The sequence below is a fragment of the Podarcis erhardii genome, assembly GCF_964252035.2.
Source record: "Podarcis erhardii genome assembly, chromosome: 6".
Taxonomy (NCBI): domain Eukaryota; kingdom Metazoa; phylum Chordata; class Lepidosauria; order Squamata; family Lacertidae; genus Podarcis; species Podarcis erhardii.
Window position 1 is genome coordinate 96338557 of NC_138510.1, and position 24390 is coordinate 96362946.

The following is a 24390-nucleotide window of genomic DNA, read 5'->3' on the forward strand; positions in this document are numbered from 1 at the left end:
TAAGAGACCACATTCCAGACTGCAGATTGATTTGCAGAATATGGTCAGGCACGCCATGGCAGACAGGGAATTAGAGAGCAGTAGGACTGTCAGGGAGCAGTGATGTTGATGTTACTTCCTTCTGAAAGAAGAATGGCTCAGTGATGAATGGGATGGTGCCGTCCACAAAGGGTGCCTTGGTGACCTTGTGTTAAAAGCTTTGTGTCTCAATGTTTCAGCGGTAAAATGGCGGCCATGTCACTGGGCTGTCTTTCACAGCGCTTATACATTAAAAGATTTAGGTGCTTTGTTGTAAGTGACCAGCCAAATACTTTCAGACAGGTGGTGAGGCTGTTTTTCTATAAACAAAATGAAAACAAACAGTAAGCCTGCAACCTGCTTAAAGGCTAAATTTTGGGGATAGCACCCAAAGCCAAAATTGCATGTACAGTGGCACCTCGGGTTAAGAACTTAATTTGTTCTGGAGGTCCGTTCTTAACCTGAAACTGCTCTTAACCTGAAGCAGCACTTTAGCCAATGGGGCCTCCTGCTGCCACCATGCTGCCGGAGCATGATTTCTGTTCTCATCCTGAAGCAAAGTTCTTAACCCATGGTACTATTTCTGGGTTAGCAGAGTCTGTAACCTGAAGCATATGTAACCCTAGGTACCACTGTAGTCAAAACACATTGGGTGCAATGGAGGGAGGGGTCGCCAAAGTTTTTTTTTCCTGCCCCCTTACCACTCATTTTATTTATTTATTTTTCAATTGCCAAGCACATGAAGCTAAACACACTCAAGTTAAATGTGCATAAGTTGTGAGTGTGCTGTATTGTGGATTTTGTAGCCAGAGCTCTTTGGAACACTTTTAGTGTCGTGTAGCTAATTTTGCATAATGCCAAATGACAGTTTGGCTGAAATCCTGTACTCACTCACTTCAGTGACACACATAGGATTGCAGTGCTCAAGGGGTATGTAAATTGGGTATCTAGAGGGGGGCACTGCAGAAAAAGCGATTTCCTTTTTTATGCTTTGGGGTAGAAGGTATTTTTTGTTTCCTAGTTAAGCTTACAGGGAGTTGGAGGCATCTGTGTTACCTTGTTTTGATCTCTCCCCCCCCCCCCCACTCCCCCAAGGCCAGCCAGGAGGCTGTTGATTGGAATAGTTGCCTCTGCTAGAAAGTTTGAGTCTTGCAGCCATTTGAAGGGTTAATAAGCTCACTATGACATTTAGTATAAAGCAATTTCTTGTTCTGTACTGTATGTTTTCTCCCTGTGGAGCCAATGGCGTTGTGGGTATGTATAGAGACAGGCTTAGTGAGTGTTGTGGTTGTTGTGACCTGGCATTAACAAAAGTACATTTGGGCAATTATAAAGTTGTTTCTTTTTTGCTAACTGATTTTGCTTCCTTTTGGAATTGTGTGTGTTTCTTTTGTTCAGGTAAATGCCTAGGTACTAAACTGAGTACTTGTCTGCTTAGTCCCCTGCTACTGAACTGCTGAACTTTTAGCCCAAGGCTCACATAACAACTTGGAACAGCCTTTATCAAGCTTAGGTACCCAGATAATGTTGGACTACAACTCCCATCATCCCTAGCCAGCGGGACCAGTGGTCAAGGATGATGGGAGTTGTAGTTCAACAACATCTGCGGACTTAAAGTTGAGAAAGGCTACCTTGGAATCTTAGGGATGTCTGATAAGTTCCAGGAGTCTCCTGACCTGGGCTAGAAGGGGTGGTCTGCTGAATATTTGGCAACTGCTGAGTCATCAGTTATGTGTTCCAGTTTGGTGGCATCACCTTCACAGACACACAGACACACACACACACACACACACACACACACACACACACCTACCTCTTAGGGGCCCATATGCAGCTTGCAGGCCACAGGCTAACCATTCCTGATTTAAGCTAAGAATAGCTGAACAATTGTAAACCAGCTGGCTCCAGCTTTCTTAAGCAGGCTCTCCAGCCTCAGTCAGTCACTGGGAACAACATTTGTCGTTCCTGGTCAGACCTTGCTGCTTCTTGCTTCTCGTGACCTTGGACTCCCACCTTTATTGACCCACAGACCAACTGTCTACGTGAAGTCAGATACTCCTGACTGGACTGAACCTTGAATACAGGCTCTGGCTCCAGGCAAGTGCTCCCCTGAGACTTGGCTGGCCTCTCCCACCACTGAGCTATGCTGTGACTGAGCAGCACAGGACTACGACATTCATACTGCTGGGCATTCCTCCTAAGGAAGTTGTGGGAGGTTGTTGGCATCCATCTGTCTCAAGAGACAATGGAGCATGCCTCTAGGGGTGAAGTCAAACCACTGTGTAAGCAGCACCAAAGTTACCTGAGCTGCCCAGACGACAAGGGCCCCCTCTCGGCCTTGCTGATGTCGTGCAAAGGTAAGCAGAGCAAGACGTTTGGCATGAGCTTGGCTGCAGGAATTGTCAGAAGGAGGAGTACAAGATGCCACCCAACCATCTTGGAGACTCCACTCTGGATATGTGTAGTGTGTACTTCTTAACCCTTCCTTCTCCCAAATGTATCCCACAAGGCAGAAGACGTTTAGGATAAGAGGTTTCCTTCTCCTAGGTAGGCTACCTTCCCAGGTTGACAATGTTAGTATTTCACGCCTCCGATGTTGCAGATGAGATTGGTGTATATCACATGCCTGTCTGGGAAGACCGTGGGAACGGAATACAGTCTGATCTCTTCTGCTGTATTAGCTATTGTACTGTAAAGTATTGCACTTGGGCAAAAAAAAAAAAAAAAAATGAGAGGCACAAATACAAGATGGGTGACACCTGGCTTGAGAGCAGTACATGTGAAAAGGATCTAGGAGTCTTGGTTGACCACAAACTTGACATGAGCCAACAGGGTGACACGGCAGCTAAAAAAGCCAATGCAATTCTGGGCTGCATCAATAGGAGTATAGCATCTAGATCAAGGGAAGTAATAGTGCCACTGTATTCTGCTCTGGTCAGACCTCACCTGGAGTACTGTGTCCAGTTCTGGGCACCACAGTTCAAGAAGGACACTGACAAACTGGAACGTGTCCAGAGGAGGGCAACCAAAATGGTCAAAGGCCTGGAAACGATGCCTTCTGAGGAACGGCTAAGGGAGCTGGGCATGTTTAGCCTGGAGAAGAGGAGGTTAAGGGGTGATATGATAGCCATGTTGAAATATATAAAAGGATGTCACATAGAGGAGGGAGAAAGGTTGTTTTCTGCTGCTCCAGAGAAGCGGACACGGAGCAATGGATCCAAACTACAAGAAAGAAGATTCCACCTAAACATTAGGAAGAACTTCCTGACAGTAAGAGCTGTTCGACAGTGGAATTTGCTGCCAAGGAGTGTGGTGGAGTCTCCTTCTTTGGAGGTCTTTAAGCAGAGGCTTGACAACCATATGTCAGGAGTGCTCTGATGGTGTTTCCTGCTTGGCAGGGGGTTGGACTCGATGGCCCTTGTGGTCTCTTCCAACTCTATGATTCTATGATTCTACTTTTGCTTTTACTTGTCTCTGTTCTTCTCTTGGAGCTGGAGAGAGGAGATGCCATGATTCCGTTGTCTGTACAAAGTGTGTAAATAAATGCGTAGATTAGCTCTATGATGTCTCATGCTTCTTGCTGTGTTATGTTAGAAGATTAGTGTGCATATATCATTTGATATATGTTGCTGAAGCGCACTGGAGAAGAAGGGAAATGCCTTTTCCAGAGGTGCGCATACCAGAGGATGCTCGGAGTTCGGGGGCTGCAGGGTAACAGACAAGCCCCATAAAAGGGTGCTTTTGTGCAGCACTTATTCATTTCAGTGGGCCTTGCCAGAGGCATAGCTTGGGGGGATGGGGTGCACTGGGTGCCACACTGCGAGGGTGGCACTTACCGTGGGGCCTGCAGCACACCCAAGCCACGTGTCTCTCCTGGGAATGACGTGGTAGCTCAGGTGCCTGCAGGTTTCGCGCTGCCCAAAATGGCAGTGTTGGGCTTGCATCTGCCCCCCGCCTCCCCCAAGCATCTCTACAGCTGAGGGGAAGGCGGTGGGTGGACTCCCTGCAGGCTCTGCACTGCTTGAAAAAGCAATGCAGGCCTGCAGGGTGCTGGAGTGGAACATAGCTTGGGCACTGGGATTCTGGGGCATCCTGCTCTGTCCCACCCAATTGGTGCCTCGCCCCCTTGTGCAGCACATTTGCCGCCCCAGGCATCCAAGCCGGGTAGCTACACCACTGGGCTTTGCAGAGGAGAATGGGCCCAAGAGATTGGACCCTTTTTTTCTAAACACACACACAAAACCCCTAGGAATTACTCTTGTGGCAGCTTCTGCCGTTTCCACCATTCTGGTGGTTAAAATCTTGTTAAGCCTCAGGAAATACTTTGGCTTATTTTCCTTCTTCGTACTTTTCTTTTTCTTTCTTTTTTTCTTTTTAATAATCCGATTTCTAAAGACTTGGTAAATCCAATTGATTGCTGGCTTACCTGCAGAGGGGGAAAGGGAGAGTGATCCTGCATTGCACTGAGGTGGATTTGATGAGTTATCCCCACTGACACTTACTTCTGTGATTTTTGGATGTCACAGGGACACCTTGGAACAGGGACAAATCAATGTAAAGCATTACACACGACTGCAATGGAACCAGGTAGTGCTGTTTGCCAAGAAGGATTTAAGGGCTGTAGCGACTAACAAATTGAACATGATTCAACAGTACGGTACTGCGGCAAAGTGCCATTCTAAATTTATTAACAGAAGAGGGATCTTCTCGCTTAGACTCTGGAAATCTAGAACTGCTGGGCTTAGCAGTGCTAAAGTTTTCTTTGATCCACTGTCTTCACTTCTGATTGGGGAACCCTTCCAGGGTCAGCACAGTCGCGGCTCAATTGTCAGGGTGGGCACCATAATACCAAGGGCTGCAGACTCTTGGACCAGTGCAGTCTTGAGGCTTAAATGCTCAGAGCATTTACTCCTACTCTATGCCAGCTAGGAGGGACGTGGGTGGCGCTGTGGGTTAAACCACAGAGCTTAGGGCTTGCCGATCAGAAAGTCGGCGGTTCGAATCCCCGCGACGGGGTGAGCTCCCGTTGCTCGGTCCCTGCTCCTGCCAACCTAGCAGTTCGAAAGCACATCAAAGTGCAAGTAGATAAATAGGTACCACTCCAGCGGGAAGGTAAACGGCGTTTCTGTGCGCTGCTTTGGTTTGCCAGAAGCAGCTTAGTCCTGCTGGCCACATGACCGGGAAGCTGTATGCCGGCTCCCTCGGCCAAGAAAACGAGATGAGCGCCGCAACCCTAGAGTCGTCCGCAACTGGACCTAATGGTCAGGTTAGCTTTTACAGAAGCTAGCAGGTATGAGGGGCAGGGCCCCACAGCTAGAGAACTCCCCATGGCTTGCCTCTTGAGCTTCCCAGTCAGTGCTCAGTCTGCAGGTCAGTTGCAGCTGCTTCTCTTATCCGAGAGCTAGTTTGGCACACACAGGTCCTGCGACTCAAAATGCACGTTATACGAAATTGTATTATCCGAACACGAGGAATTAGTACCCAAACCTCGCTATGCACACCACAGATTCAGATATCCAAACACCAAACCTGCATGTGGTACTGTAAACAAATAAGCAGTCTTGAAGAAGCAGGACTTGGTTGTGTTTTGTTGGCACACAGCAACTGCTTCGTCAGAAACCATAGCTGGACGGAAGGAGGTGGGTCAGACAAATAAAAGAGCATTTCCCCCTTCCTTGTCTGGCTTTTGCAATGTTTCAGAGGGTTTTCCCAGGTGGGGGTTTTTTTTTTGTCATTTGGGAGTCAAAATTCCATGGTTAGAAAATTTCCCATGGGAATCAAGGGAAATTGTTAATTCAATATGTGAACGCTTGCCTAACAAACCATTTCCTGAAAATGCATTGTGTTTGGATGGGGAGAGCTGTGTGTATTTTCTTTATTTTAATTTTAATTTTCGAATTAAATTTCCATACCACCCTTCATCCAAGGATCACATGGTATTACCATGTTGGATTGGGGGTGCACAGATCCAAATCCTGACTTTGCTATTTATTAGATTTATATATCGCCCTTCATTATAAAGGGTGGTAAAATACAGGATAAAAACATGGAAATAAGTAAAACAAAAACAGCAAAACAATTCCCCCGCTCCCCACAGTGCCACAAAGCTCGCTGAGTGATCTTGGGGCCCTTTATCCAAGCTAACCTACCTAACCATATTTTTGTGAATGATAAATATGAAACAATCCATATATACTAGTGCTGTGTGTGCAGAAAATTTCTCTTGCATGTTTTCACGTATCCTCCATCCATCAATGGGAAAAGAAATTGCATTTCAAAAAAATCATAGGGAAGAGAGAACTTTGGTGAAATTCTCAAGGGTTCGGGTGCAGGACTTTTTGTGTGTTTTATCTTCCTTAGTTTCAAGGTGGGCGAGGAGTTATTCCTTCATTCTATAAATCATCTCCCTGATTGTCTGCCCTCCGCAGCCTTCCTTGCCTTTCTTGAAAATGCCATGACATCCTCAATTAGGCTTTTATGTAAGGGCAAGAAGTTAGGATGGCTTCCTCCTGTGCGCCTGGCAGCTGTTCATTGTTATTTCTTTAAGTGAACTTTTTTTTTTTAGTTAAAAAGAAATCATTGTAGTATGTAAAAGGTAAAATGAAGGACTTCCTTTAAAAACATAATAAGTGAGTGCATTAATGTCATGCATTTGACAACTAGTCTTCCTGCACTTCAATTAAAGCTCAAGGGATGACATTGGGGACTATCTCCTCCCATGAGCTGTTGTTGTTTTTTAATAGAGTTTTATTAGGGCTTTTCAAAATACAATAAGAGAAAATATTAAAGAGAATAAAGAGAGAAAGAAAGATTTTTAAAAGGGCTTCCAACTATCCATCTGTCAGTTATATACAGTGCTTTTTTCCTGCAGGGAGGCAGTGGGATGCATAACCCTAAACATTTTGTGAATCTAAGTTTGGCCTCATTGAGTATTTCAATATGAGTAGGGAAAGGAGAGTACCCCTAAACATCCTTTTTAGAAAAAAAAGCACTGGTTATATATACAATAATTATTCAAAATAGTCAAATGTTCAATCTAGACTAATATTCAGCTATTCCTCTCTCTGCTAGATATTTTTCCAGTCTTCAATCCAGGGCCCTCCAGTTCATCCATGTCTTTTGATGCAAGAAGTCCAAAGAAAATTCTCCAATTGTGCTAATCTATAAAAATCGACAGGAGTTCTTCTCCAGTCCAACATCACGGCATTACCTCCAGTGTTAGGAAACCTTCAATCCTCCTTCTTTATTTCCTCACTGTGTTTATGTATTAGGGCACAGAGTTGTTTTTCCAGACCTGGAACCTCAGGTATTCTGGAAGGCTGCAGTGGTCTGGGTAAAATGTGTAATCATTAGAATTAAGTGCAAAGGAAAACACAACACCATTTATGACCAATAAGCACATCAACCAAAACACACACACACACACACATGCCTTCCACTTATTAGTGTCCTGGACCAGTTGTCCACCTTGCAAGCACAGGTCCAAAATGGGAGGGAGAAAGCAGCTGGCAAGGAAAGGATAAAGCATTGCAGCAAGGATGTGACCGTTTGACCTATCACGACATACAGCTATGGTTGGCCTTTACTGCTGTGTAGAGTCCTGGTTAGGAGACCTTCTTCTCTTTTTTGCATTAACTGGGATGGTATACTTGGATTCACTCAGAGGCTTTCTGTTTCCTTTTGCTGTATCCTCCCCCACCCCACAGTTGTGCATCAAGCACTTTAAAAACACACGGAGTTTTTATCCTTTTCATGTTTCAAGCAACACCATTCATAACCTCTCTTACTTTTTTAGATTTCGCGTTTTCTCTTTTTCTTCTCCCCAAGTTTCTCGTTTCAGCTTCTCCTCACTCCTGTCACCTGCCATGTCCCCCGCTTCGTTTTCTTCCTTTCTCTTTTCCCCCCTCTGTGCACGTCAAGAGCCTTATATCGATTGAAAAATTGCAAGAGACAAACCATTCTCTGTCACTGCTGCTTTGTCCCCCGAACCTGCTAAGCAGCAATTCAAAGCTGTCCCAAAGTGGTCCATTTCCAGCACGATGGGGTGGCTAAGAAATTCCCTGCATCTTCTTGGCTCCTTCCCCCCCCCTCCCCAAGTTTAGCAGCCTTGTTTTCTTTGGGGGGGTTTCTTCAATAAGGGACTGACAGCAGACTATTCCTTGCAAAACATTTAGACATGGGCAGTAAAAATTGGGGAGGAAATGGTCTTTTCAGCTCAGGCACAAACCTTTATCTAAACCCAGTCCTTATAATAAGACTCAGTTGTGCAAAATTTTTCTCTCTGAGGTGGGATTAAAGATTTACTGGGTGAACTGAAACCATTGGTACGATTTAGAACCTTGTGGGTTCCTTTCTGCCTCGTAGTGTTGGCCATGTGTTTAGAGCTGCATGTTGCAGCATGCTGGTAGGAAACCTGGCCTTAAGTTGCCAGGATCCCAGAATTAGTGAAGGGGGACAACTTGCTGCTTTGATTGCCTTTCTCTCCAGACCTAGGGTGTGCCTATCAGCTGACAGTAGAATTTCCATGTCTGTGTGGTCACCTGGTCTTTGTGCAGCACAGCTGTACGGGTACAAGGCTTAAGACAGAGTGGTTCAGCAGCAAGTAGGGAGGTGGATCTGCGTTTTACTCCAGGCATGCCTTGGACTAGAAGTGGCCAACTCTTTGGCTCTCAGGAACTGGACTTTCCTGGTACAACTGTGCCAGGAGCAGTTACACCTTCTTACTATAATGACTTCCTGCCTTTTCCACAGCTGTTTGGCCATGAAACACTTGGCCCACCCACCCATGTTTGAGAAGCCGAGAGCTGTTTCTCCCATTAAAAACTTCTACAGTGATGCAAAGGGCTCTGCCCCCCCCCTCTAGTTCTCCAGTGGTTCCTGGAAGACAGGCATGGTCCAGTCTTCTAACTACCTCACCCAGGGTGGAGGGACCATCCTGTTCTCCAGAACAGCCCTGCTTCTTGCTGTGAATAGTCTGGCTGAGCTCCCAGAAGTCTTCTGCCCCCCCCAACTTCTTCCTTCTCCATAGATCTTTACTACACTGTATCCCTATTTCTGGTTTCTCTACCCCTCACCCCACCCTCCACTTTCCAGCTCAGTGAAGGGCATGGGAAACACTTCAACGCCGGCGTTCTGTTCAGTTGGCACCAAAAGTCACAAAACCTAAGTGCAAAGTCGATTTGACGAAAGTAGTTTGTGTGGGCATGTGGCCCAGAAGGAACTCTGATTATCCAGCATTTTTCCAAGCAAACACCATCAAGCAGAGGTAGCCACAAACACAGAACAGACATGGGTATGATAATACATTAATTCAATATCCCTTCCCCCAAAACACTGGGATTGAAGAGCCTTAGTGAAATCATTCCTTCTGATTAGAACCTAGACTTGTCAGTCACAGAGCAGATCTCCCTCTACCATGGAGGTTACCTCGTTTGGAGAACTTGGGGAGAAATGTTTCATATTTTGCAGACATGCTGTCTGCTGTTTTAAAAACAACAACACCTGAATCTCCAAAGCATCTCAAAGCATTGATTTTCAGAGAGAGCTCCAGCTTTGGCTTATACAAGCCCCAAATCTGTCTGAAGCAGCCTTGCTTGGGTTTTCAATTGGCATTCATTCTCTTTGCATATCCCTAATTCCTACATTGTGCACATGAATGCCCTGTGGTGGTAATTCAAAATAATGCTCAAATGCAAGGGAAGAATAAGATAACCCACGACTGCTGTTCGTAGGCAATGTTTCAGCAGAATGTTAGCAAGAACAGTGGAAAAATGCAGATTCTGAAGTTAGCAGGTGAGAAGTAGCACAGTTGTCCCATGGCTTCTGGCAGCAAAATCTGGCCTGTTGTGGGGGGAGGTCTTGGCACAGGAACCTGGGCAAGGTGCTGCCTGGACCTGCAGCATCCGGAGTCTGAACCAGTACATTAAAGCTCTCAAACATTCCCTGCAGCCTCTTGCAGCTGTGCAAGTTGGCAAACCCTGCAATGCATCTGGATATGACCCAGATGAAATCCAAATGTTCCCCTTCTCTGTTTAAGGATGTTGGCATCTCAGAACTGACAAGCAGAGCTTAACCTTTCATCTCAATACAATGACTGTTCCTCCCCTACAGAGGAAGGGGCTTCCTGCTGTGTGCACAGTCACATGGCTCTAGCTCCACGACATCAATGCCTTTTGCTCTCTATAAAGTGGAAAGCATCTGCCAATCTCTCTTTTCAAAGCCATAAAGAAAATGAAACTTGCCAGTCGATCAGACATGTTGCCTGGCTAAAGCTATGTGTGGATAACAGAGAAGGTGTTGGCTGCACTCTGGATTAATGTGGAAAAGGTACTAAGCTCCGCCTCCTTGATCTCCCCAGGCCTAACTACTTGGACCCGCCCTCTCCCTGCCCCCATGACTGGTGTTACGGAGCAAAGACGTTTCTCTCCTTGTTTCTTGCATTTAAATTGAGGAGCTGTCCAACAGACAGCAGAGCTATGCAAGCAGGAGAGCCCAGAGGGTGCAGATATTTGTAGGTTGGTAGGTTTTTAGTCTTCCCTCCCTCCCAAAGGAAGGAATTGTGCTCTTTCCTTCACTAATGGAGGTCAACGTACACAATGTAACCCTTTCATTGTGAGCAGCAACATTCTTAAAACAAGTTCAGGGATTATTAAATGGAAGCTGTTGAATTAACAGTTTGTTATTGACCGTGGATCTTACATGGATCTTGACTTTAAGGGGCATCGTGCCTTTCAGGTTCAGTATTTTATTTTTAGCATGTGTATGGTTTCAAATTGGATGGGGGACCATTTGTTGAGATTCCTGCAGTGCAGGAGGTTGGACTGACTGATCCTCAGGATCCCTTCCAACTCAACAATTCGAGGGTCCCTCCTCCCCTCCCCCCACCCACCCACAAGCTCAGAGCAGCATATCTGAGATCATGTCGCTGTTATCTTCACAGCAGCCCTATGAGGTAGACTGACTTACTTCAGCCAGTTTGAGCTCCGTGTATGTGTGAGGATTAGAACCCAGGGCTCCCTGGGCCATGTTTGAACATCTTATCCCATGGATTACACTCGTCTTTTAAGTTCAAAACTGTGCATTGTGAAATACAAGAACTCCATATCAGTTTTGCTTCTTGAGCTGCCAGGGTCAGGTCTAATCTGCATAGATAGGTGGATGGCAGGGGGGACGGGGACGGGATGGAAGCCTGGCAACAACTGCACACATCAGGGTACACACACACAACCTTGTACCCACACACCTTTAGTTGTGCTGGAATACTTTCCTTGAAAAGTGGACATCTCCTCAAATGCTTCTGCGCCATTGTTTAGCAATTACGTATTTCTGGGAGCATTTATTCCAAGAGACGAGAATCATCCAGCTCCAGAAAGGGGAGCTCTGTCTGAGTGGCCCAACAAGCGGTCCAGAAGCAGAGTGGCAAATGAGAATGGCAATACTCACTTTGCACATGCAACACTAACGTTGACATGGCACCATCCTAGCTTCAGTCGCAGCTATTGCCGCCAGCAGGAACAGTTGGCATTAAATTTAGAATAGAAACCAATTAAAAGATAACAAGCTAACATAAGAGAACATATGCTCTGGATAGCAAGAATCTAAGTGTTTAAAAAAACATGACCTCCAGCTATCACCAGGGAAGTTTAAATATTGGTTCGAAAGGCCCACAAAAGTATTTCAAAGCAGATATATCTGGCTGCTGGAAACTACTCTGACCTTGGCCAGGCAATTTGTATTAATGAGGGAGAGTTGGGTCAACAGGGTGCTTGGAGCAAAGGATCTTAGAAGATCTTGAGCAGGGAAATTAACGCCTTGATCTAACCAAAAATACAAATTCTTCTCTTGCGGGTAGGGAGGGAGCGAGACCCCAGCTTCTGTGTTCAAAATAAATTGCACAGATGAATAAGGCTGTGTAAATAGACTTATTTTTGCATGTATGTGCTCAATTGGCATCTTGCCTCCTAAATATCGTACATCAGCATTTGTATAATACATAAGTTTTGTGAGACAAGAATGGGGTGAGAAAGAGGCTGTAGAAAATGACAGGCAGGGAAATGTTTTTGGCAATTATAATAGAGGGACAAATATTCATTTGTACCAGGCCTCGGAAATAGAATGAAGTTGCAGGTTAGCTACTGTCAGCTGAAAAATGTTGTTTGATTGCTGCCAGATATTCCACAAAGCCATTCGTCCTATGCAGCCATTGCTCTCCAGAAGGGGCAACATGACTACAGAGAGGCTGTTTTCATGTGGCTGCTTCCAGCTTCCTTCACGTTCAGCAAAACGTGCAGGGCTCCAGATTGCGTGGGGAGCGTGAGCAAGTGCGACAGGCCTGAACCACATGGACAGCTGGAAGGTGCCACGGAGCAGCCCGCTTGCTCTCTCGTTGCTTCTCCAGACAACTAAGAGGTGAACAGGGCTTTTGTGCCAGATGCCTTTTGATTTGCAGCTTGGGATCACCTGGATAGCCGTGCCAGAGAGTGCAAGCAATGCATGTCCTCCCCTAAGTCCCAATTTCCACACCCCTGTGCTTGACAAAACAACAAGCAGGTTCCTTGTTGTTTTCTTTGGGATTCACGCCCTCCTCTGAGTCAATCAGGACAAGTTGGGAGCTCATTGGGATTTGCAAAATCAATGTTTGTGTTCTGAAATGGAAGCAGTTGGTGAAATGGAATAATTGCTTTCCTCAAGATTTTAAATAGGGACCGTCCTCTCTAAAGCTCTTCGTTGTGACTAGGCCTCTCCTGCCTGGTCCTCTGATTACAGAGAATATCAGTCTTGGGAGAGGAGGTGCTTAAGGTGAACACATTGGCTCCTCACAGCTATGTCATGTTCAAATATATAAAAGGATGTCACATAGAGGAGGGAGAAAGGTTGTTTTCTGCTGCTCCAGAGAAGCGGACACGGAGCAATGGTTCCAAACTACAAGAAAGAAGATTCCACCTAAACATTAGGAAGAACTTCCTGACAGTAAGAGCTGTTCGACAGTGGAATTTGCTGCCAAGGAGTGTGGTGGAGTCTCCTTCTTTGGAGGTCTTTAAGCAGAGGCTTGACAACCATATGTCAGGAGTGCTCTGATGGTGTTTCCTGCTTGGCAGGGGGTTGGACTCGATGGCCCTTGTGGTCTCTTCCAACTCTATGATTCTATGATTCTATGTCAAGATAATTATTTGCTGGGGGGAAAGTTGTGGCAGGGAGCAGATGCCACGAAATGCAATAATTCAATAGGTTGGGGGGGGGATAAATCATAGACAGTTCCCATTAAAAAACACAGCACCTGCTGGTTACTGGGGGTGGGGGGGGTTGTATGCTGTGCTAGGACAGGTGGACACACTTTTAATTTGATATACCAAGACACTTACTCTATCCTTAGGCAAGAGCGCATTCTCAGGGTCCCTTAACACAGATCAGTTATGCCTTAACTGTTAAGAGATCCTGGGTATACATTCAGAGCTTTGTAATTTTTAAGTGAAATGGAGGACCATGCGGCTTCTATAAAGGAGGGGTGGGGTTGTGGGGGAAAGACTTCTACAGACTGGTCAGCCCACCCCTAGAGACTGCCAAGCAATGTATGGATAGTGTGGGGTTTTTGCTAAGGTTGCTGTCTTTCTTCTGGCCTGCTCTTTACATTTCTGGGTGTCAAGCGCCTGTTTAGGGGCAGCTGCTCAGAATTAGCAGGGAAAAGTGACAATAATATATTTGGTGCTATTTTACTGCACATTTAAGTGTGTGTGTGTGTGTGTGTGTGTGTGCGCGCGCGCGCCTAGGGCTTACTGATCAGAAGGTCGGCAGTTCAAATCCCCGCGACGGGGTGAGCTCCTGTTGCTCGGTCCCTGCTCCTGCCAAGCTATCAGTTCCAAAGCACGTCAAAGTGCAAGTAGATAAATAGGTACCGCTCCAGCGGGAAGGTAAACGGCATTTCCGTGTGCTGCTCTGGTTCGGCAGAAGCGGCTTAGTCATGCTGGCCACATGATCCAGAAGCTGTACGCCGGCTCCCTCGGCCAATAAAGGGAGTTGAGCGCCGCAACCCCGGTCGGTCACGATTGGACCTAATGGTCAGGAATCCTTAGTGTGTGTGTGTGTGTGTACACGCGCTCAGAAAGCACCCTTTTATGCACTTAGTGGAGATTTTATATCATCCAAATGCTCTTTCATCCATCTAGACCACTTGCCATCTACTATTGGCTCAGATACAGTGAGTCCTTGTTACAGCCATTGGTAACATGCATATCTTTCCCATCAGACCTGCGATAAAGATTTCAGACCTGTCATGATCTGTAATTTTATAGCACCATCTAGTGTTCATAGGCAGCCTTTTCTGCTGAATGCATTACTTCATTCTACTTCCCTTTGTGGAAGGAAAATAGAGCACCACGTTTTTATTAAAAACAAACATAGAATATTGGCAGCATCTGAACCATTGCTTTGCACCCGTGTTGCTCACTGCATGCAAATGGGCCTATTCAAAGGTAACAGAGACCCGTTGTGTCACATCCCTAGCAGAGTTGGCTTAATTGTCTGCATTATTCCTGTTTCAAAAGCACCGTGGCCCTGATTCAGGTATAGTAGTCCTGCCTTCAATCCCATTGAAATCAATGGTACTTGAGTTGGTCATCATGACTTAATTTGCTCTGTTGATTTCAGTGGGGCTCAGTTATGACTAACTGTCCTGGGATAGCACCTGTTTTCCTTATGTCAACCCAAATTATCTAAAAATTAGAGCCATGTTGAATTAGAGCAGGGGTTGTCCACCTGATCCCTACTGCCCACTAGTGGGCATTTCAGGATTCTAGGTGGGCAAGAGAGGGTTCTATGGCACAAGCTGAATCCTCCGTCCATCGAGCACCGGTGGGCGGTAAGGAAATTTTACCATCAAGAAAGATGCATTTAGTGGGCGGTAGGCATAAAAAGGTTGACTACCCCTGAGTTAGAACAAAGGTCCATCTATTCCTGACAATGGCCAATAGGATATGTCTGAGAAGCCCACCATTCCCCCTTCTCTCTTTGTGCCACCCCTCTTTTTCTGACACCCACTTCTCTCTCTCTCTCTCTCTCTCTCTCTCTCTCTCTCTCTCTCTCTCTCTCCTTTTTCTGTTCTTCCTCTCCCGGCCAATCCTAATGGTCTGACCAGTTTGAAGTCCATATCGTGATATCAGTTTCATTCTTTTTGACCTGGCAATATATCGTGAATCATGATGTGTGTGTGTGTTTGCTAAGCAAAAATCGCAGTGTGGGAAAACCATGAAGCCAGCCAATGCATATCTCCATAGCTCCATCCTTACAGTGGTGCCCTGCAAGACGAATGCCTCGCAAGATGAAAAACCCGCTAGACGAAAGGGTTTTCCATTTTTCGATGCGCTTCGCAAGACGAATTTCCCTATGGGCTTGCTTTGCAAGACGAAAACGTCTTGCGAGTCTTGCGATTTTTTTCGCTCCCCCCCCCTTTTTCTAAGCCGCTAAGCCGCTAATAGCCTTTTAGCCGCTAAGCCGCTAAGCCGCTAATAGCCGCTAAGCCGCTAATAGCGCTAATCCGCTAAGCCACTAATAGGGTTGCTTCACAAGACGAAAAAACCGCTAGACAAAGAGACTCGCGGAACGGATTATTTTCGTCTTGTGAGGCACCACTGTATTTCAGACATTGTTGATATATTGACACATCGTGATATTTAGCTGGTGACATATTGCGATGTTGATAGCCAGATATCGCCCAGCCCTCTATGACCATTTTGATATTAAGTGGTTGTGGTCTGGCTGCACATCATTTTCCCCCATATGTCTTCACTGCATGTGGTTCTCAATTTAGAAACACAATTTCTCAGCATGCAATGCAGACCAAGAACCATTGTTGCTTGCACTTGGTGCAATTGCCTTAATTGCACATCATTCCCCTTTTCAAAAACTCAACTTTTCTAGTGCTTATCTAAATTACTGTTGCTCAGCAGCCACCTCACCTCAATTCGGCATTTTTCAGTTCTTCTGCTTCTTCAGAACATTTAACTGCCTATGCAGGTTTTGTATGGAAAATCAAGTGTATTTTGCACCATTCTTAAAAAATGTGGAATAAGACCAGACTGAAGGTTACTTGAGGAGCCAGGCACTTAGAACCAGCAGTATTCTGGGAGGAAATAACCCAATTTCACATTTAGACTATTGAATCAAGATTTGAAAAGCAACAGCATAGTTCTTGCCATGATTATTATTACTATTATTATTAATTTCAATTCTATATATACTCCTTCATATTCTAAAGAAAAAAATCTCAAAGTGTTTTACAACACATTAAAACATCAAATCAATCAATCCAGAATAAAACATTGTTGAAGAAAGTCTAAATATAAAGTATACATTCAAAGCAACATAATTAACAGGAAATGAAAATATTATCTTAAAACATTTCAAAAGAAAACATTGCTAAAGGAAGTCAAATACAAAATGCACATTTAAAACAGCATAATTAGCAAAAGGCTAAAAAGATTATCATAAGCGTACAGACTAAACAATCAATGTTGGAAATGTAAAGAAAAAGAGGGGTACCTTCCCTCATATGTGGTGGGTTTGTAAGAAAGTGAAGGCTTTCTGGGAAATGATATATAATGAACTTTAAAAAGTGTTGAAATATACATTTGTAAAGAAACCAGAAGCCTTCTTAGTGGGTATTGTAGGTAGAGAAATACATAAGCAAGATAAAACATTGTTTTTGTATGCAACAACTGCAACAAGGATATTATTGGCCCAAAAATGGAAACAGGAAGAGATCCCAACAAAAAAAGAGTGGCAGGTGAAGTTAATGGACTATGCCGAGTGGGTGAAACTAACTGGGAAAATTTGGAACCAGACCTTTTTGAAAGACTGGAATAAATTTGCATTGTATTTGAGAGACAATTGTAAACAATTGACATTGTTAGTAGGGCTACAAGAAGTTTTGTAAGGTTAGAGATATCAATTATTACCAACATGATGTTTAAATGGTGTATTTAAGATTTGGATTTAAGGGTAATAATAATGATAATAACAAAATACAATATCAGAGTATAATTAGGGAAACCATTAGTTGAGGAGGAGAGAAGTCTCAGGCCAAGATCGCCAAGTGGTTTTTATATATTATATGTCCAAAAAATATTTATAAGATTAAATTTTTTAAAAAATTAAAAAATTACCATAAGCATAGAACATAAATATCTGCTGCTGTTGCTCCCAATCCTGCCAACGGTGGTTCATGGCAAACCTGTGGAAGCTCTGACTCGGTGACTTGGGACTGCATTAAGAGACAGCCATAATGGTCTCTGGCCTTTTCAGCAGCCTTGGCTTTTTGTAGCTGGAGTCAGTCAGGGCCCTGCCCTCCCAGGCCTGGTGGGAGAAGGCCTGTGAGTCCTGGAGCAGATTTTCAGGACTCTCACTCAAGATGAATTGGTGCTCCTGTTTGCTGATCTATGTATGATTTTGAATACAAGCTTTAAAGAAGAATATTAAGAAGTTGGAAATTATTCCAAAGAGATCTATGTTCCAGGGTAAAGCTTAAAAACAAAACTAATGATATAAGCTTGAAATCTGCACCGGGTTCTTGCAAATGATTGCACACCCCTGTGGGTGCAGATGTTTTATCTCTCTAGTCCAGGGCACAATGAAACTTGACCAGGTCACTACTCACCTTTTCCTGATTCTATCCAATCACATTTCTTACAGGTAACTCCCCATCAGATGAGTCTGAGGAGCGTGAGCGAGATCCCAGGGTCCTTACGTTTCCAGAGTACATAGCCAGCTTGTCAGAGTCAGGAACCAAGCGCATGGCAGCCGGCGTGCGGATGGAATGCCAGAGCAGAGGCCGCTGTCCATCATCCTGTCCTCTGTGTCATGTATCCTCTGGCACAGACACTGTACCTGAGCCTGTTCTCCTGGAGGTCACAAAAGCAGCACCCATTTATGAGCTGGTCACCAACAATCAAACTCAGAAGGTGAGTGGCTTTATATGGGAGGCAGGACTAAATGTAGTATCAGTGGTTGCAAATAAGTGAGCATTCTAAAGGGGAACAGGCTACTCTCTTACTCGGTCTTAAGTTTTCAAATTTTCATATAAACAAGATTGCGTGTCGAGGTTCTCCAAACCACCCATAAATAATTCACACTTCACACATAATTTTTGTTTAAGGTTTTTGGCATATTTTTGGCCCCAACTTTATTAAAATACATAAATGTGAGTGGTTGCTTAGGCATTGGTTATGACTATCTGTCCCCGCGCCAGGGACAGAACTGACTTCCAGATTCCAGCGAAAGCCAGTAAAGGAAAACAATATTAGGGAGAGCATGGAGCCGGACACCAGACCCTCACCCCGCATGCTCCTGGGGGCTTGCATGGCCCTAAGCCCCCTTCAGGGGTACATACGAAAGAATGGCAAGCTCCTGGATTCCTTTAATGGAATTCCCTTGCAGCAGCAGTATTGGAGGGGCAGGCACGGTCAATACTTACTCCTCCACCAACCAATTTTTAAACCAATGCCTAACTGCAACCTTACAAGTTGTCACGATTTGCTACACAGTAAGCAAAAACCAAATGGCACCAGCCAATCAGCCAGATGGACAAAATTCCTACCAGGCCCCTGCTCCAAAAGCAGGCGACCCCATGACAGGCATAGCAAGGTCAACCAAGAGCCCTAAATTAGGGAGGGTGGGCGGGTGATCCCCAGCAAAAGAGCCCAGTCAGTGCTGCGTGACTTCATTTTATAACCTTTGGTTCAACCCCCTAAATGGCAACACCAGAATTTGACCAGCAACCCAACTCGGATGGTCATCCAAACTAACCTGCCCATCAACAGAGGGGTGGCCTGCCAGACGCCACCGCAACACGTGCTCTCTATGAAGGAGAACACGCTTTATCTGAAGGGGGCAGAGGGAGTGGGAGAAAACACGGTGACATTTCCAGTCTTCTCAAACCATGATGGCTAGAAACAGACTTGAAGCAGAATAACTTATTAAAGTGTTTATTAAAATCTCCCCATCTGAATTACTTTCTGTTTGCAGAAGAGGACTGATATGTTAATGGTTTGCTGGTCTTCTGTTATTGAATTCTGAACTTCTCTTTTGATCACTACACGTGTGCAAGTTTGTTGCACATTGTACTCAGTGACCCAGTCCTAAACCAAACCATGGCTTAGTGTGAAAGGAGCAAACGATATGCAGGCCTCTCAACAAAATTTGTCAGAAGGGCCCCCCTGCTTTGCAGCCCTTGGGTAGGATGAAAATGCAGCTCATGGCGGGGATTTTCTTGATGTTCCACCTGTGCTTTTCCTCATTCCTGTTCTCCTTTTATTTCTCTCTCAGCTGTTGCAAGAGGCCACCATGAGTTCCCTATGGTGCTCAGGCAGTGGGGACGTCATCGAGGACTGGTGTCGGTGTGACTCAAGTGCCTTCGGTGCTGATGGGCTTCCAGCCTGTGCCCCCCTCCCACGCCCTATGTAGGTGTCCCCACCATCAGTTTGCAGAATTGAGATTTTGCTAAATGTCTTTTGGGAAACGTGGCCTCGTGTGATACTGTTCGTTGTAGCAAATATTCTTCTAGCACCAGAAATAAAGAGAGAAATAATGGCTGAAAACTGAGGATCTCGCCTTTCCAAACAGAGTTACCTCTCTTGAGTCTCTTGCACAGAATCATGGTGGTGGATTTGATCAGACTGTTCCTTTTTGAATCTGGTGTGGGAGAGAAGGCACACATGGCCTGATCTCCATGCCTCCAGCTCCTGACAGTCCCCATAATGCTGTTAGGAGGCCAGAAGCAAGCAGGGTGTACATCAAAAAGCATATATCAAAAAGTGCAGGAAGGCACTGCCTTTCTACTCCATTGCTTCCAAAGGAAAGTGCATTTTACTGGTGTCTGTTTTTTATTGGGTCTTAAGAGTATTTCATGTGTATGTTTTATTGCTGTTTTTAGGATACTCTGTTTATGTCATGAATTTTCATGGCAGGAAAAAAGCAGGATGCAAAAAGTAAATATTAAATCAATATTGTAGTAAGCCTGCAAAGAAGGCTGCATGTGCCAAGGCAAGCTTTTACTGTCCACCAGGGTAAAAAAAAATAGCAGTAACAACAACTGTTGGGAGTTCAAGGTTTCATAGCTTACTCAGTGTAATGAGTTTGATGCTGGTTGTTTCTATATTTCATTTTGGCCTTCTCCCAAGGAGTGCAGGGCAGTGGTCATTGCCTCATTATGCCCTCACCGTGAGAAGGTCGGTTGAGCTGAGGGGTCATAATGGAATGGAATCTGAATCTGCCTGCTGGATTAAGAGTGTCCATTTAATTGTCCCCATTTTGGCTTCTGTGTGAGGTGTGTGTCTGAAAGATCTCTAGCAGGGCCCTCCTCTGCCCACCCCCTTTGCGTTGTGCACCAAAGACTGGGCATGGCAAAGTGTGCCCTGTTCATCTCATTAATGTTACCCCCCTAGCCTTGTGGGGGCTTGAAGGTACTTGAATAAGCAGAACACATTATTATTTAAGCATCGTTGCTTAAGCATCATCTGTTGAATACAGTATAGTGAAATGAAGGCAGAGGGGGGGGGGTACTCTGTTGTCAGAATTTTGCTGAATTTGAGTTGGCATTCCCATTGACATCATGAGGAGACGCTTGCCAAGCGTTAGCCATAGCCTGACCTCTGTTTTTGCTCTCCCCTCTGCAGGCTGAGGTTGTCCACTGTTCATGAACCTAGTAGCTCCCTGGTTGTTCTGGAGTGGGAGCATTCGGAACCCCCAATTGGAGTACAGATCGTTGATTACCTCATCCGCCAGGAGAAGGTGACTGACCGCTTGGACCATTCCAAAGTGGAAACTGGTGAGTGCAGTTTATTCTTTTGTAAATGCATTTACACAATTATTTTTGAAAATTTCTAAACGGTGTCTTTCATCCAAAACATGGATTCCAGGGTAGTATGCATAAGAATTAAATATCGATGCAATATAACACTGTATTCTTAAAGGTAAAGGTACTCCTGACCGTTAGGTCCAGCCGTGAACGACTCTGGGGTCGCGTGCTCCTCTCTCTCTATAGGCCAAGGGAGCCGGCGTTTGTCCGCAGACAGTTTTTCTGGGTCATGTGGCCAGTATGACTAAGCTGCTTCTGGCGAAACCAGAGCAGTGCACGGAAACACCATTTACCTTCCCGCCGGAGCGGTACCTGTTTGTCTACTTGCACTTTGACGTGTTTTTGAACTGCTAGGTTGGCAGGATCTTGAACTGAAAACAGGAGCTCACCCCGTCGCGGGGATTCGAACTGCCGAACTTCTGATCGGCAAACCCAAGAGGCTCTGTGGTTTAAAGAAGGACTAATACTAAATCACAGTGTTGCCAAAATAGTTTGTTCCAGTTTAGACGACAAAAAAGAGCTCCCTCCATAAAAGCATAAGAAGAGCTCTGCTGGATGAGGCCCAAGGGTCCAGCCAGAGAGGGGGACCCGAGCACAATAATACTCTCCCAGTTGGGTTGTCCAGCGACTGGTTTTCAGAATCATACTTCATCTGGCAGTGGAGGGTGAACATAGACATCATGGCTAGCAGCCATTGACTGCTAATATCACCCACTAATTTATCCAACCCTGTTTTAAAGTCATCCAGGTTCCAACCCAAATCCAAAATCCAGTTTTAAAAACCATCATTATGATCATAAGAATCTCCATCGTTTCTCAACCGTTTGAGCTAGGAATGAGCCAGAATCATAGAATCATAGAGTTGGAAGAGACCACAAGGGCCATCGAGTCCAACCCCCTGCCAAGCAGGAAACACCATCAGAGCACTCCTGACATATGGCTGTCAAGCCTCTGCTTAAAGACCTCCAAAGAAGGAGACTCCACCACACTCCTTGGCAGCAAATTCCACTGTCGAACAGCTCTTACTGTCAGGAAGTTCTTCCTAATGTTTAGGTGGAATCTTCTTTCTTGTAGTTTGGAACCATTGCTCCGTGTCCGCTTCTCTGGAGCAGCAGAAAACAACCTTTCTCCCTCCTCTATGTGACATCCTTTTATATATTTGAACATGGCTATCATGTCCTCTTCTCCAGGCTAAACATGCCCAGCTCGCTTAGCCGTTCCTCATAAGGCATCATTTCCAGGCCTTTGACCATTTTGGTTGCCCTCCTCTGGACACGTTCCAGTTTGTCAGTGTCCTTCTTGAACTGTGGGCCCAGAACTGGACACAGTACTCCAGGTGAGGTCTGACCAGAGCAGAATACAGTGGCACTATTACTTCCCTTGATCTAGATGCAATACTCCTATTGATGCAGCCCAGAATTGCATTGGCTTTTTTAGCTGCCGTGTCACACTGTTGGCTCATGTCAAGTTTGTGGTCAACCAAGACTCCTAGATCCTTTTCACATGTTGTCACAGCCACCCAGGTGGGTCCCAGCTCACGAGAGACCTTACTCCATTATAGTTTACTTACAGGAAAAGTTTATTGATGATAGTTGCTCCTTTCACAGTTCAGCATTGTGGCTGTACGTCTGTCACGTTAGACCGCTGAAGTCCCCCTCTGACTCCTCCCCTCCTCCACACCAACTTAATAGCCTGGCTCTAGACCACCTCTTCCTCTCCTTTCTTTTCCGCAGGGTCTTTCTGCCCCCCTGGGTTCTCTCCTTCCGGGATTCGCCTGAGGCTGAATCCTCTGCCGCCTCCTGCCCCCTCCTTCTGGCTTTGGGGCCGGGCTCCTCCTCTGAGCTTTCCCCACTTCCGCGCGCCTCTATGCTTGAACTTGGCGCGCGTACGTTGCTTTTGACCTTTCCTTCGTCCTCTATACTGCCCCCTGTTCCACTCTCTACCCTTTCCGGCTGAACACCTTGCTCCAACCCCCTCTCTCTGTTTTCTCCTGTTCCTCCTCCCTCCGAGAGGCTGACAACTCCACCCCCTTTACTCCGTTCCGGCTGAGACCCCTCTGACAGCGTCTGTGCTTCACTGGGCTTTCTCCCCTCCTTTCCTGACTTTTCACAGCTTCTCTCTTCTCCTGCTTTTCGCCTGATCATGCTAGCTCCCTTTTGGGAATCCTCTGACTCACTGCTTAGGCTCATAGATTCCCTTCGAATTCCGTCATCTTCTTCCTCGTCTCTCTCTCCCTCCTCCCACTCGCTTTCCGTCTCCTCTGCCATCTCCTCACTTCTCCCAGAAACCCTGACACATGTACTGCTCTCAAGCCAGATGTCACCCATCTTGTATTTGTGCCTTTCATTTTTTTTGCCCAAGTGCAATTCTTTACATTTCTCCCTGTTAAAATTCATTTTGTTTGTTTTGGCCCAGTTCTCTAATCTGTCAAGGTCATTTTGAAGTGTGATCCTGTCCTCTGGGGTGTTAGCCACCCCTCCCAGTTTGGTGTCATCTGCAAATTTGATCAGGATGCCCTTGAGTCCATCATCCAAGTCGTTGATAAAGATGTTGAATAAGACCGGGCCCAAGACAGAACCCTGTGGCACCCCACTAGTCACTCTTCTCCAGGATGAAGAGGAACTATTGATGAGCACCCTTTGGGTTCGGTCAGTCAGCCAGTTACAAATCCACTGAGTGGTAGCATAGTCAAGACCGCATTTTACCAGCTTCTTTACAAGAATATCATGGGGCACCTTGTCAGATGCCTTGCTGAAATCAAGGTAGGCTACATCCACTGCATTCCCTTCATCTACCAGGCTTGTAATTCTGTCAAAAAAACGAGATCAGGTTAGTCTAACATGACTTATTTTTCAGAAATCCATGCTGACTATTGGTGATCACAGCATTCCTTTCTAGGTGCTCACAGACTGTTTGCTTAATGATCTGCTCCAGAATCTTTCCTGGTATTGATGTCAGACTGACTGGGCAGTAATTATTTGGGTCCTCTCTTTTCCCCTTTTTGAAAATAGGGACAACATTTGCCCTCCTCCAGTCTGCCGGGACTTTGCCTGTTCTCCAGGAATTCTCAAAGATGAGTGCCAGTGGTTCTGAGATCACATCTGCCAGTTCTTTTAATACTCTTGGATGCAGTTCATCTGGCCCTGGAGACTTGAATCTAGATTTGGCTTCATTGACTAGCCAAGTATTCTTGTACTATCTCCTTAGTTATTCTGGGCTGTGTTTCCTCTGCTGAATCATTTGCTCCAAATTCTTCAGGTCGGGCATTGTTTTCTTTATCGGAGAAGACTGAGGCAAAGAAGGCATTGAGGAGTTCAGCCCTTTCTGTGTCCCCTGTTTGCATTTCACCATCTTCTCCTCTGTTTCTTTGTTTTTCCTTTTGCTACGAACATACCCATAAAAGCCTTTTTTGTTGCTTTTAACCTCTCTAGCAAGCCTGAGTTCATTCTGTGCTTTAGCTTTTCTGACTTTGTGTCTACACGTGCTGTCTATTTGTTTGAATTCCTCTTTGGTGGTTTCCCCCCTTT

The 24390-nt window shown here is 45.4% G+C and overlaps 1 protein-coding gene across 2 annotated transcripts in view; it reads left to right on the top strand.

Moving 5' to 3' along the window:
• ASTN1 (astrotactin 1) overlaps positions 1–24390 on the top strand; it is a 246493-nt gene that overhangs the window by 212688 nt on the left and 9415 nt on the right. For both annotated transcript variants that reach the window (XM_081865108.1, XM_081865109.1), the window contains exons 17-19: positions 17701–17969; positions 19333–19466; positions 20682–20833. In XM_081865108.1, coding sequence (XP_081721234.1) covers positions 17701–17969; positions 19333–19466; positions 20682–20833 — 555 coding nt within the window. The remainder of the gene's footprint in view (positions 1–17700; positions 17970–19332; positions 19467–20681; positions 20834–24390) is intronic.